The sequence below is a fragment of the Mixophyes fleayi genome, chromosome 1 (genome assembly GCF_038048845.1).
Source record: "Mixophyes fleayi isolate aMixFle1 chromosome 1, aMixFle1.hap1, whole genome shotgun sequence".
Taxonomy (NCBI): domain Eukaryota; kingdom Metazoa; phylum Chordata; class Amphibia; order Anura; family Limnodynastidae; genus Mixophyes; species Mixophyes fleayi.
Window position 1 is genome coordinate 268,195,235 of NC_134402.1, and position 14,744 is coordinate 268,209,978.

The 14,744-nt window shown below is 41.0% G+C and overlaps 1 protein-coding gene across 2 annotated transcripts in view; it reads right to left on the reverse strand.

Annotated features, from left to right (window-relative positions):
* Window positions 1–14,744, reverse strand: part of CNTLN (centlein) — a 185,564-nt gene that overhangs the window by 80,941 nt on the left and 89,879 nt on the right. For both annotated transcript variants that reach the window (XM_075210868.1, XM_075210870.1), the window contains exon 14: window positions 1,614–1,714. In XM_075210868.1, coding sequence (XP_075066969.1) covers window positions 1,614–1,714 — 101 coding nt within the window. The remainder of the gene's footprint in view (window positions 1–1,613; window positions 1,715–14,744) is intronic.

Here is a 14,744-nt window from a genome sequence, read left to right on the forward strand (position 1 = left end):
ATGTTCCTGGGTAAATTTGCTTTTAAATAATAATTTGAAACCTTATGCAAATACACTGGATTAATCTGGAAAACTTTTGATTTAGAAACAAAGCAGAAGAAGAAAGTATCACTCTGCTCCACAAATTTCCTTCCCTCTGGGTATAAACAGTGACGAGCATGTTTGTTAGACTGAATTAGAGATTTCTTTTGTCTCGGGATCCTGTCAAGGCCAATTAAAAAGTATGTGTGTAAACTAAATTAAGCATTATTCAAAGATGTTACCATCTAAGACAGGTAAAACATTAAACACACAGCAGGGTAGAATAGGTACAATTACATTAATATCCTTTGTTTATCTCCAAGGTACTGTATTTCTCAGTTTAGTCCCACAGCTCAGTACTGCTGAATACATTTACATCTCACTTAAAGTAAGACACACAGCTGATGCAAATTCATTTCGGCTGTTAATTTTCACAATAAGTGTAGCTTTAAAAAAAAAAAAAAAGAAGAAGAAGAAAGTTTACCATTTGAAAACTTTCAATGAGATTAACAGGATTTTTTTTTAAAAAAAACCTAACAGTGCGCAAAATGGGTGTTTGGAATGTGATAAGATTTGCAAAGCATCTTCCCTATCAAATCACCATAGATTTTGATGGCGGCTAACATTTTTGGGGTGGAACATCGCAAGTTATACCCCATCCCAAAAGGGTCGGGCGGGTATCCTGACATTCTGTGTGGGCCATTGCTGCACTCCTGCATGCTGCCAGAGGTATTTTGTCAGTGCATTATTTTGTCTTTAAAAAGAAAAAAAAAATAACGAGCAGGTTGATAGAGTCAAGAAAAATGCAGCAGACATAACTGGGCTCTCCTTCCTCCTGCCAACATGGTCTTTTTACAGCCAGGCAGCATATTGTGCAACAACAACAACGCCGAAACCAGGAAATCTTGTTCCTTAAACTTATACAGTTTGGCTGACATCTAAGAGCCCTTGTGAAAATCTAGGGGCACTTCGGGTCCAAAGCCGGGTTTGCACTGCAGAGCGAAGGTTTTACAATTCACAAGCGACCTCCACTGAAGGCCCTAAAAATTCATATATTCAAGCATGAGCTAAATTCTATGCACCACAGCACTCTTCTGGAAAGTAGTGAAAGAAATATTGAAACATTAGTTATTAAAGAAAAATGAGAACATTTATGTCTGAAATAAGCTGTAAATACACCCATATTAGTCAAGTAATATTAACATCAAACATTATGTAGAAATAGACTATACTTATAAACAGGTTACATTTTCTCTCTGTAGAGTGACAAAAGGATGGAACTGGTGGGAAACAGGCAGTTTTCATCAGGTTCATGTGAACCTGCTAAACAAGAGTAATATTGTCCTATATATGATCCTTTAAGTCCTGTTTCTAGTGATTCCAAAGTCAAACAAGTGGACAGTGCATGTGTGCAGTAACAGGTAATGCAGGAGTAGTGGACCATTTATGATCGGCACTTCTATGTCAATAAATTATAATATAATCCAGACATCAGCAACCTGTAGAAATACAAATACCAGCGTGTGCTGTCAAACAGTGGCTGGCAGCAGCAGGAGCTATAGATTTCACAGTGTAAAAAAAATAGTAAATACCTTCTCGTTCTTGCTGAAGACAAACATTTAGTTCTTGTATCACTGCTCTGTCTACTGATGTCTGCACTTTAAGTTGATCTATTTCTTCTTCCAAATTCATTCTGTAAGAGATTCACATAATGGTCATTAAATCACAGCAAAGTGGTAATAAAACTTTAAGCGCAGAACATGTAGAATATGAAATCCTTATGTTCTTTACTTAGTGCATGACATATTACAGATTATTATACATGAAAAAAGAAAAGGGATTTTTTTTTTAACTTCCAATCTTTAAAAGGGGTATTTTATCTATAGCCCATGACTTGCAAGCTGGCATTCAAAAGAAAACTCTGCAGAAAGATTAACAAATAGATTGGTAATTAATTTCTCCCAATATTTCATTGATAGGGTAGAATATATGTATATTATTCCCCACGGAACTCCTTAAGATTCTCTGTATGGTTCCAAGAAATATGCAAAGTCAAAATTCACCATGGATTTTGGAAAACAGAGATTTATTACTTCTAATACCTATTAGGAGTCTAGATGAATTGGAAATGAGCATATAAAAATGTATTACACTTCATTAAATTCTAAGTCTGAAATCATGTCTGTAGTGGTCACACTCGGCAGGGCACCGTTTTTCAAGTTGAGCAATGATTTTTCTTGTTGATAGTGGATTAATGTATATTTTGATTCCAGGCTGCAATAAATCTAGTTGCAGAGAAGGTGAAGGAAAATCAGAACTTTGCAGCACCACACTCTGCTGGCAATGTGAAGAATCATACTACAGAATAATGCAAAAAGCTCAACTGGAGCAGAATCTTCCTTGTATATACAAAAATAAAATAGACCAAACTTAATATAAGGTTATAACCTGATATATAGATATAGATATATATATATATATATATATATATATATAGATATATATATATATATATATATATCTATATATATATAAAATGGATTACAGTTGCCAGTATTTTTCAACTACATGCTATGGTTTTAAAATAATTTTCTATGTTGCTTTTCAACAGATATATACACTGTATGCTGCTTCTGCATAGCCAAATATCACCGATAGGGGTGGGTATGCATTGAACACTACTGACCACTCCTGTAAAAATTCAATTTCCTTGGCATGTGCAATATTGCCCCTTCCTGATTTTCAGCATTCTTGTGAAACCAATGATTCGTGATTTCCATCAATGTATCCCAATGTTCCCCCATCCCTCTCTGTTGCAGTACACCAAGGATCAGTCAATGGGCCACTACTGTTCTTTGTATACACCACCTCTCTTTGGAAACTGATACACATATATTGGCTCTAGTTAACACTTGCACGCTGATGACACCCAGATTTGTCTTTCCACCCATGAATTCATTCCCTCTATGTTAGTCAACTGTTTTCATCCCTCTGTTAATGGGTGTCACAAAGACATTTATACATAAAAAAAAAACTACTTATATTTCCTACATCAAAGATCTGCCTGAAATCTCTTTAACAGTCAAGGGCGCTGTCATGCTGCCTACTTCCCAAGTCCCATGTATCACAATCACCCACTGAGACTATTTCCAAGTCATGACGATTTCAGCTGCGCAACATCTTCAAAATATGTCCTTTCCTCACACAAAGCACCAAACTCCTGATCAACGTTCCCATAATTTCTCACCTTGACTATTGCAACTTTCTGTCTGACCTGCCAATGACACTTTATCATGGTTGTTGCTGCAAGTCTCATCTAAACCTCTCATCCTTCCTCATTCCATTGCCATTTTCTCCTGATCCCTTCATTCTTGGGGGATCAGGGGAAAAAAAAAAAATCAAAGAGCTGAATTTTGCCTACAAGTCCCTCCATAAATATTCAAGCTCACCCATAAACACTCTACCAGTCTGCTCTCTTCCAGTGACCTTATAAAGTCTAATGATGACTTATAGGATGGAACACTACTGTGTGTGTACTTCTATTTCCATTTATTCATTTAATTAAATTAATCCAATTCAATGCTTGAAAGACCTGCACTCCTTTGCATGCACAGGTCAGAAATGGGTACAGATGAACACCTGACCTGAAAAATTAATACAATAGACCATGATATAACAGTGAAACACAACTAAATGAATACATACATTGATAGAATCTATGTATGAAATTAGAGATAATAGACTTTGTGGATACATTATTTTCCATAATCTGTGGACGCTTGGATAGTAGAGAATTTGGGGAGGGGTCCTGCTGCCTGTTTTTACACAGTTCGGGGGCATAGGGATTGTGTTTATTACAGGTGGCAATGTAAGTGTTTAGATTACTAAAAGAATAGGATGAGACACAAACTCTATCACCCCTGTGCTGGGGCAAAATACAAGTTGCTTGCTAAAAGGGAATGGCCAAATGTACGCAAATGAACATCCACCCCTATATTTTATTTCAATAAGATCACTCTGCAAAATAAATATTACTGATCCACAAAATGAGGAGCAAGTAACTGTTCCCATGAAACTACAACCATCTTGCTCTGCAAATATATATTTTATATATAAAACTCATTGGTCTGTTTGTTTGTCTGCCCGGTTATGCATTTGGACACCCCTGCAACGATTGGGATGAAACCAACTCGAGGTGGCCCAGTTGGATCCTGACCAGGTTATAGGGGGTTGAGGTCCCGGTCGGATCTCCCGTTGGTGAACGCTGGGCAGAACTTAGACCTGGGGAGCCTGTTCTGGGCCTTCCACTGGATGGCTTTGGATGACATCTTAGCTGCTAATTATTTTTAAAATGCAGCAAGTCACATCCAACTCATTGATAATTTAATAACTTGAAGATTCAAATCTAGGCAACACCCAGCTAGTATATATCTGACAAAAATGTATGCATTCGCCATATCAGATTATGAATCCATCAAGAATAAGATTTGATAATTAAATTGGAAATCGGTCACATACAGCAAACGCTTACGCGCGTTTCGCTGTATTAACTTCTTCCAGGCAAAAAGGATATAAAAATCAAAAATATATTTTAAATATCACCTTTATTTCACTTGTCACAATAAATTTTGCTGCCTTTAACAAATATTTTTTAACTGATCAATAATGAAAGTTATATTTTAATCTCATTACTCTGGTTTTCGATGTTAAACATTAACATAATTTATGTGAGACTGTTTTGTGCACCATTGTTGATCCAGTGTTCTTCTCTTTTGCTGTTCAAATTTTGGCTAGTGGGTTGCACCTCAAGATTAAATAACGAATGACATATATTAGCTAGATTATCTAGCAAAGCAAAATATTGATATATTTCATATTGATACAACAGTCCATTCATTGTTACTAGTGCAACATTTTCTTCTTATGTAAAAATATATGCACACTAGATGCAAGATGGGTCTAAAGCTGCACTTGCGCTGCTATGGGGCACTTTCTCAACTTTGTAAATTACCTCCATTGTGTTTTGTTTATAATTTTTTGTTGTACTGTACTGTGCTATCACTGGCTGATACAGCTTCAGTTTCTTCTACTGCAGTGAACATTAACTACATGCCAGTGCTGACTGCTACAGGAAAACACATGTAGAAGTGCCTGTGCCTGGCACTGCTACCATCTAAATAAATGGATATCTACTAAGTTTTAAAACTGCATTGGTACCTGGAATTGTTTGTACATAATGTTATTTGAATATCCTTCTCAAAGCTTAGAAACAAACCTACCTTTAAAAGTGTACATTAAAGACACACACAGTCTTAATTTACCTGAAAAAAATATTACTGTAGGTGCTAACATCCTAGAGAAACTGACACAAACACTGCCAGAGTATTATTTTTAAAAGTAGTATGTAGCTGTAGGTGTGTTCTCAACTTACAATGCAAGCGGCTCTGTTAAAGTGACTTATATATACAAAGAATATGCCACCACAATTTCATATTTTAAAAGCATCTGAATGCCGGAATATAGAAACAAAGCATTGCACAATCATTATTTTAATTGCAATCAGATATGCAACTGTGACTTATGCAAAGGTTCAATGTAATATTTTGAGAAACACTAAACAAAATAAATCATAAAATATTGTAAACAAATAGCTACATGGAACTTTTCTATTATTGTTCCTTAAAATAAGGGGAAGGTTTTCTCACTTTTCTAGGCTGTGCTTAAAATGTCCGATTTAAGGAAGATCAAAGCAGTGAGCAGTTTTTTTCCACAAGTATGAGCTTTCTCCACTAACTTTTCTTCTGACTGCAGCTAGGATAGCTGTGTGATGGGGATAAGTGCTAAGCCCAAAGGACAGGCGGTGCGCAGCAAGAAAGAAATCAAACTCCCTCGTGCTTTTTGCAGGTCACTACCAAGGACCATGTTAGCAGATCCACACCAGACCCTTAACAGGCAGCTCTGCTGGTAGCAGTAATTAGCTTGGACAGATCTGGCTCGGAGAGTAGCAGCGAGGCAACATCATAATGAGCTCAGCTGGGATTAGCAGGACAGGGCAGGGAACTAACAGAGCTGAGGCATTCTGCATTGCGTATGTATCAAGGAGATCAAACGAGCATGGCTGCCTAGGTTATCCCCTCACCACCTCTTTCCCAAAATGAAACAAGGCAGTGTGTAAAACACAGGCTAATAAAGAGCGACAACTCCAACAGATAAGAGACACATTAATTAACACAATCCCTGAATTGTGCCCTATTATTTTAGCTACTGGTTTGGAATATGTGTCAATAAATTGAAAAAGATGAAGGGTAAAAAAGCAATTGTCTGATCATCACATGCGTTTTTTGTTTTTTTTTACAATGTTCATTTTCAGGGAATCATGTAAATTGACTTAATACAAGACTCCAAAGAAAGCTGTACTCATAAAATGGGAACCTGTTGAGCCCAGTACTTATTGCTAGAAATAGAGGATGCCTCTGTATCTGTGAACACATGCAGATGGGTGGTATATAAAATTGTAATATTTAGTAATTTCAAGCTATTGCCTTACTCTCCGTGTTATTTGATGCTGCACATGTAACATGTATTGGTAATCAAAGCGATTTTTATTCATTTTGTTATAAATGATGGAAAAAAAAGTTGAATCAATATTTTTCATCATGCCATTTTAGGATCACTCTATCTAGATGATTATCTACAGTTTTTTATATTTAAACCAGACCTCACACATTTCCTATTAGCTATAATATAGCTTCACCTATTTTAAAAATCAATGCAGTGACAAAAAGATCTGTACAAATACCATAGCTTGCCCTAGGACACAAACACTAATTCAAATGTAAGTATGGAAAAAGATTCTAGTATCTCTTACTGATGTTATGCACCCATAAATTTACATAAAATAAAGTATTGGTTCCCAACATATGTATGTGTGTGTGTAATATATATATATATATATATATATATATATATATATATATATATATATATATATATATATATATATATTTATTTTCAAGCACCATTTGTTGTCTTATCTTAAACACCCCAGCCCCCCCTAAATTAATTATTTGCAACACCCCCGTTCCTGTCCCATTTAGACATTGTATATTTAAATTAACTAAGCAAAATGAAAAACAAAGTAACAGGACAATGTACATCACATTTTGAAAAATACCGAATATATAACTTAACTAACATAAAAAAGCAAGTTACTTCATTTATTCAAATACATGTTGCAAAATATTTGAATAGAGAAGTGCAAAGCTGGCCCCACTAGGGAAAATCCTAATGCTAGATCCTAAGGGTCGAGTGACAGGATTATCATTCAGTTCAGCCATGCGCTGAAGTGGCAGAATCGGATGTTATCCAATCATTCAACCTCTTGGGCTTATTGCCCCACTGCAGCTGGTAAGTGTGATCGGAAGATGACCACGACACACACAGGCCGTCAAGTGTCATTACCTGCAAACACTGCTACATGAGGACAACATTTCACAATCGCCGTGAGCTCTGATATCCTCCACCACCTGCATTGTCAACTGTCTGGACACTCCCTACTGATCAGTTTCTCACACTATTTTTGCCTGCTGCAGTTTTAATAGCACTTGCTGATTCCACTTATGCTGCTTGTATTCCCACTTTTAAACCACACTGTTGCCCCATTTAGCTTGAATTTTTAACTGGCTCCCTCTTGTCCTGTGGACTTACATAACCAGCTCAGTGCACCTTGTATTATGCCTTATGTTATACTATTGCCTTCCAATCATGCCTAATGTTACTGTCTAATCTAACTTAATCTAACTGTTTATCTTAACACACCCATCTGGTATCTCTACTGCCCTTACTGCTTCCTATTCCCTGGCTCATACTTTACATATCTTCCTTCTCATTTCCCTCCTTCTACAGCTGCACTCTCTCGCTTCACTCACCTTTCCTGCTCTCACCATTTCCTCACTTCACTTGTTAGCCTTTACCATCCTTGATTTCTGTATTAATTTCAACTGTCTATTCCACGCCTTCTCTAGCTTTATCATGTTTATCATGATTTGCTCCTCTCTCACTTCTGTCCTCTCCCTCTATCTCCCTGCTTCCCTTGCCCAACCTTTCCATATTCTTCCTCCTCCTCACCCCCCCTCTCCCTTCCCATCCCCCTCCCTATTTCACTCCTCTCTTCTCTTCTGTGCCCCTGATTTGACTCGGTGCCCCCTCCATCATATTTCCCTCTCTCCTCCTTTTCCCCACTCACACCCTTTCCCTCTTGTCCCCTTCACTGCTCTTCTCTCAGCGTCGGTCTGCTCCTACCTACCAACTACCTCTCTTTCCCCCTAGGTAATCTATTCCCTCACGTCACTCCTACCTTCTGCATTTCCCATTCATAAACCCCCTTATCTGCCCCATCTCCACTCCTCCCCCAGCTCTTGCTTCCCCGCCCCTCGTCTCCGGTCTGCTGACAAATCCCCTCTTTTATTTCTGCTTCTAATCCAATTACAACCCTCTCTCCCTGTCATGCCCCTCACTCCATATCATACTCACACTTGCAGTCAAGCAATCCCAACAATCTCATCCACATCTCTCCTTTTCCCTCTCCTCCTCTATCCTGTGGTCTCTGGAATGCCAGATCAGTTTGTAACAAATAGACCTCTATCCATGATCTCTTTATCTCTAGATCTTTCAACCTGCTTGCCATCTCTGAAACCTAGCTATCCCCTGAGGACACTACCTCTCCTGCTGCTCTCTCTTTCAGGGGCTTGTCCTTCTCCCACACACCCAGACCTGGGGACCGGCAAGGTGGTGGCGTCAGCATACTTCTCTCCTCCTGCTACTCTTTTCGATTTCTTCCCCCTGAACCCTCCCTCTCTTTTTCCTCCTTTGAGGTTCACTGTATCTGCCTATTCCACCTAGTCCACTTCCGTTTTGCTGTTATCTACCGTCCTCCCGGTTCTGTCTCCCAATTCCTTGATCACTTTGCCACCTGGCTGCCTCACTTTCTCTCCCACATCTTGGGGGACTTTAATATCCCAATAGACAATCCCGCAGACCCTGCTGCCTTCAAACTTCTTTCCCTTTCCTCCTCCCTTGGTCTCTCTCAATTATTATTATTATTATTATTACACACACACAGACAGACAGACTAGAGTCAATTTGTTAGCAACCAATTAACCTACCAGTATGTTTTTGTATTGTGGGAGGAAACCGAATCACCCGGAGGAAACCCACGCAAACACGGGGAGAACATACAAACTCTCAATGGACCTCCTCTCCCACCCCCCGCAGTGACCACTACCTTGATCTGTTTTTTCAAACTTTGGTACTGTCTCTGACCTCATTAATTCACCTTTATCTCTCTCGGACCACCATCTCCTCTCTTTTAGCATCTCTCCACCCCTCTCACCATCCCCATCCCCCAAGGTTACTCTCACCAGGCGTAATCTTGTCACAATTGATCCTACCACTTTCTCCTCCTCCCCGGGCTTGCTCCTCTCCCCCATCACCACTCAATCTTGCCCCGATGAGGCTGTCTCCTTTTACAATCGCACTCTTACCACTGCACTGGACTCTGTCGCCCCGGCTGTCACCATAACGCTTCGTCGGTCCCCGCCGCAACGATGGCACTCAAAACTTACCCGCTATCTTCAATAAATGCTCCCGCAGTGCAGAACGGCTATGGAGAAAGTCACGCACTCAAGCTGACTTCCTCCACTTCAAGTTCATACTTTCCTCTTATAGTTCGGCCCTATCGCTCTCAAAACAATCCTTCTTTAAAGCTTTAATTTCTTCCCAATCCTCCGACACCCCGTCGGCATTTTGCCACCTTCAACTCCCTCCTCTCCCCTCCCCCTCTCTGCTGTCGACTTTGCTACCCACTTCACCTCCAAGATTGAGTCTATACATCATGACATCTCCCAGCAGTCCCTTCTTACCCCACCCTCTCCCCCCTCCCTGCCCTTTCTGTCCCCCCTTCCCACCCTCCTCTGCGACTGCTATCTCCTTTCTCCCCTCCCCATTTGCTAGCTCATCCTCTTTCTCTTCCTTCACTCCGATATCTGCAGATGAAGTGATTTCGGCCATTGCCCATGCTGTTAGTGTACTAGAGGCTCAGCGCACGTATGAGAAAATGGCTGAGATAGGTGAGAGTAGCGTGATCACTAGGAGTGAAAGCGTTCTAAATCTTGAACCAGCAAATCCTGTAGTGTCCCCTGAAGTCAGTGAACCAGAGGGTGCGTACCCAGTCCGCACAATATCAGTTCCCAATGGGAAGCCGGATAAGGATGGTGTAGTTCCTTTAAGAAATGTTACAATGCATTGTCCCTGGACTAGATCAGAATTAAGCTCCATTATGACTGAATTCCCAGATCCTAGAAAGGAGTTGGCTAAATGTCAGAAATTTGTTAAAGACTTAGAAAAAAGCCCACGAACCAACCAATAAGGATTGGCGTGTAGTGTTGAGGGCGTGTCTTCCTACCAATACCAACATACAAAAATTTATTGAAGATTGTTTGTTGGAGGAAGATGACACCTTGACTGATGAGATTAACCAAAAAAATATAGAAAAGATTGTCAAACACTTAGCCATCTATTTTCCAGTAGTAGTAAATTGGAGTAAGATTTTCACCATAAAACAAAAGGATAGTGAAACAGCCTCAGATTACTTTGCTAGAGCTATAGCAGCGATAACACAGTTTACTGGGATATCCAACATAGGTGAGGACCCACATCACAGAGAGGTAGCTGTAGGAGTGTTAATGGATGGCCTTAGAGAAAATTTAAAGACGAGGGTACAAACCACATTACCTAATTGGAGAGGCATCACAGTAGATTCTCTCAGGGAGTCTGCTGTGGAGCATGACAAAAACCTTTTTAGGAAGAAGGAAGAGAAAAGTGATAGGTTAATGACGGTAAGTATACAGGCTCTAGAGGGGATGCATACACGACCACCAGCATACAACCCATATAACAAGAAACCTAAAGTGATCAGATGTTTCAGGTGTAACGAAGAAGGCTATTTTGCAAGAAATTGTAAAAAAGCGAGACAGGATACACATATGGATAAGGAATAATATAGGTATCCTCCACGGAGAAACACACATAGGCAAGAGAACACACAGTTACCTGCACATGTTATAGCAGCTAATGTTGCGCGGGAAAGCAATAGTCAGTGCTAGGGGTCAGGTCATACCTGTAGTCTACAGCCAGTGAGGTTAACTGAGAGTCAGAGTGAAGAACCAACAATGATAGTTGACATAGCTGGTAGGAAAGAAACTTTTCTTGTAGATACAGGGGCGGCCCGATCTGTGATAACCTCTCCTTTCAATCTACAGGTGACCAGTAAAACATTTCCAGCCATCGGGGTAACGGTAAAAGTGTTGCATTATCTACTAACTAAACCAGCTGAGGTTACTATCGGGCCCCTGCATACCAAGCATTCGTTTCTATTGGCTGCGGCGGCTCCTAGTAACTTGCTAGGGAGAGACTTGTTATGTAAAATGGGATGTGTCATATACTGTACTTCTGATGGTGTGTTCTTAGATATACCGGAGAAGGTCGCACATGAGGTACAGGATATATTGGACACCCCTCAAAGGTTAATGTTACACTCTCCTGTTATAAAACAAAGTCCATCTCAAGTAAAGGGGATGTTGCTGGAAATACCAGGTTCACTATGGACCAGAGATGGACAGGACACTGGACTGATGGCAAACGTAGCCCCTGTCATGGTCAATCTAAAAAGTGGTAGGATAGCTCCAAAAATCCCACAGTATCCATTAAAACCGGAGGTGGAACTAGGGGTATATCCTGTTATTGAGAGGCTGTTACAACAAGGGATTTTAATTCGTACAGCTAGTACAGCAAATACTTCCATTTTCCCTGTGAAGAAGAATGGGGGGAGGGGCTATAGATTAGTCCAGGACTTAAGGGGAATTAATAAAGTTGTTGAGAGCCAATTCCCCGTAGTGCCGAATCCAGCTGTCATCCTCATGCAGATTCCACCGTCTGCCAGTCATTTTACTGTCATTGATCTATGTTCTGCTTTCTTCTCAGTCCCTCTTCACCCTGACTGCCAATACCTTTTTGCATTCTCCTACAGGGGAGTGCAATACACATGGACCAGACTACCCCAGGGGTTCATTGACAGCCCCAGTATTTTCTCCCAAGCCTTACATGACTGTTTGCAATCCTTTCAACCCCACAATGGGTCTGTTCTAATTCAATATGTGGACGATTTGTTGTTGTGCTTTGATTTTTTTATGTCATTTTTACATGATACTAAATTGTTGTTGCTTCATTCATCTTTCACAAACAGGGCACAAGGTGGCAAAGGATAAATTACAGCCATGTTAGCCAATAACTTTTTGCATTCTCCTACAGGGGAGTGCAATACACATGGACCAGACTACCCCAGGGGTTCATTACCATTGCAGGAGCTAGTCTCTTCCTCAAAACCAGAACGTGTTGTACATACAGAAGAGTCAGAGCAAGCGTTCTTTAATCTTAAAGACAGTCTGACTAGAGCACCTGCATTGGGAATACCTGATTATGAAAAGCCTTTTGAGCTATTCTGTACAGAAGCTGATGGTTGTGCAGCAGGTGTCCTCGCACAGAAACATGGTGACGCTAGCAGACCGGTAGCATACTACAGTGCACAATTAGACAATGTGGCAAGATCACTCCCAACATGTCTCAGAAGTGTAGCAGCAACGGCTCTTCTGGTAAGTAAGAGCGAGGACGTAGTGTTAGGACATAATTCAACTATCTATACACCCCATGCTGTATCAGCTCTGTTAAATTCAGCCCAAACCAGACATGTTTCTTCAGCTAGATTCACAAAGTGGGAACTAGCCCTGATGGCACCCTCAAACATCACCATCAAACGATGTAGCACCTTAAATCCAGCTACATACCTTCCGTATGTGTCTCTAGAGACACAAAGGGTGGGAGGTGAGGAGACCCTGGTTGATGATGAGTTAGGCAAGAATACTGACACGCATGACTGTATGGAACACCTGAATCAGACCTTTATATGCAAGGCCCGACATACGTGACACCCCCTTAGAAAATGTAGATTTTACGTTTTATACAGACGGAAGTTGCCATAGACAGAAAGAGACGGGAGAGCTATGTACTGGTTACGCTGTTGTAGACGATCAGGATGTGGTAGAAGCTGAACCCCCTTGGCCCACCTCACTCAGCCCAGGTGGCGGAACTAGTAGCACTAAGGAGAGCGTGTGAATTGGCAGAGGGCAAATCAGCCAATATATATACTGACTCTAGGTACGCCTTTGGGGTAGTGCACGATTTCGGGGCCCTTTGGCGTCTTAGAAACTTTACGACAGCAGCAGGTACACCAGTGGCACACTCACAACACATAAAAGGACTTCTGACAGCGATACAGTTACCCAGAACAGTAGTCGTCATAAAGTGCAAAGCCCATACCTTTGAAGAAGACCCAGTGTCATTGGGCAACAACAGGGCAGACGAAGCTGCTAAATGGGCACCACAAGACGACTTGAAGTGTAATAATGAAGTGACTGTACAATATCTTATAAGAATGAGTAGACAGCTAAAGCAACAACAACAAAAACTAAAAATGCTGTCACCTGGTATGCCAGAAACAAACTGTCATGATGTTGAACCTGGAGACTATGTTATGATCCGCAATTTCTTACGTTCAGGTTGTTTAACAGACCGTTGGGAAGGCCCGTACCAAGTGCTGCTGACCACTACTACATCACTGAAGGTTGCAGAGAGAGACACTTGGGTCCATTCCACCCACTGCAGGAGAGTCCATAATCCGAAGAAAGTGCAAGATAAAACTAAGACCAACGACATAGATCTGTCACTCGTGAGTCTGTTCCGGGAGACATAAAGCCTGCAGTCGAGACACCTGAACCAGAGACGTTGCCCCAGAACTATCTTTCCAGCGATGGAGTGGCGGTTTTTGTTTTTCTTTTGTTCCAGGATTTTCCTTGTTTTTACTCTTACTAGGACATTCTATTTTTGTGAAGGAGGATGGAGGACGGAGGAAGGTTCTGGGAGTGATACGGATGAGATGGAGGCAGAAGAAAAGTTATTAGGATACTCAGAGCAGCCCATTATCAAACTTGGTCCGGGGGTTATGAAAAGGTCTGCTAGCTCAGGAACTCGGAGGCAGTGTGAGGGGCTATTGTCTGATGAGTATTGTATCTGCAAGTTCTGCGACTCCCTAGTTGAAGAGAGATGCATCCAACGATGCCAGTCCCCCAGTACTCTGAATATAGGCGGGCATCCTTTGGAGGATTATCACTCCCTGGTGGGTAAGGTACTAAACCAAACCGAGTGTTGGGTGTGCTCTCACGTGCCGCAAGGGCAGCATAATATAGGACTAGTGCCATTCCCTCTAAACATATCGGAAGTACTCGAATTGAGGGGTGGGAGGCCCCTAGACGGGAGGTACAATAACACTAGGTCCCCTAGTCTGACGCTTCGACAATACTCCATAGGCAGATCTTTGCTGTGCCTAAATATATCTCATGCAAAGCGCCTGGAGAATTGGGAGGCTGACCTATCAGATCAGATAATGGCTCGCCACACTCATTTTAGAGGGAGACTCACAAGGTCACTACTAGGCAGGAATGTTGACGGAAGTCACAAATTAGGGCGTATAACCAAACATAAGAAGGTATCCATTGGAAAAGTCTCTACAGATAAATGTAAAAATGTCATTAATGCCAACACGTGTCTAGAGC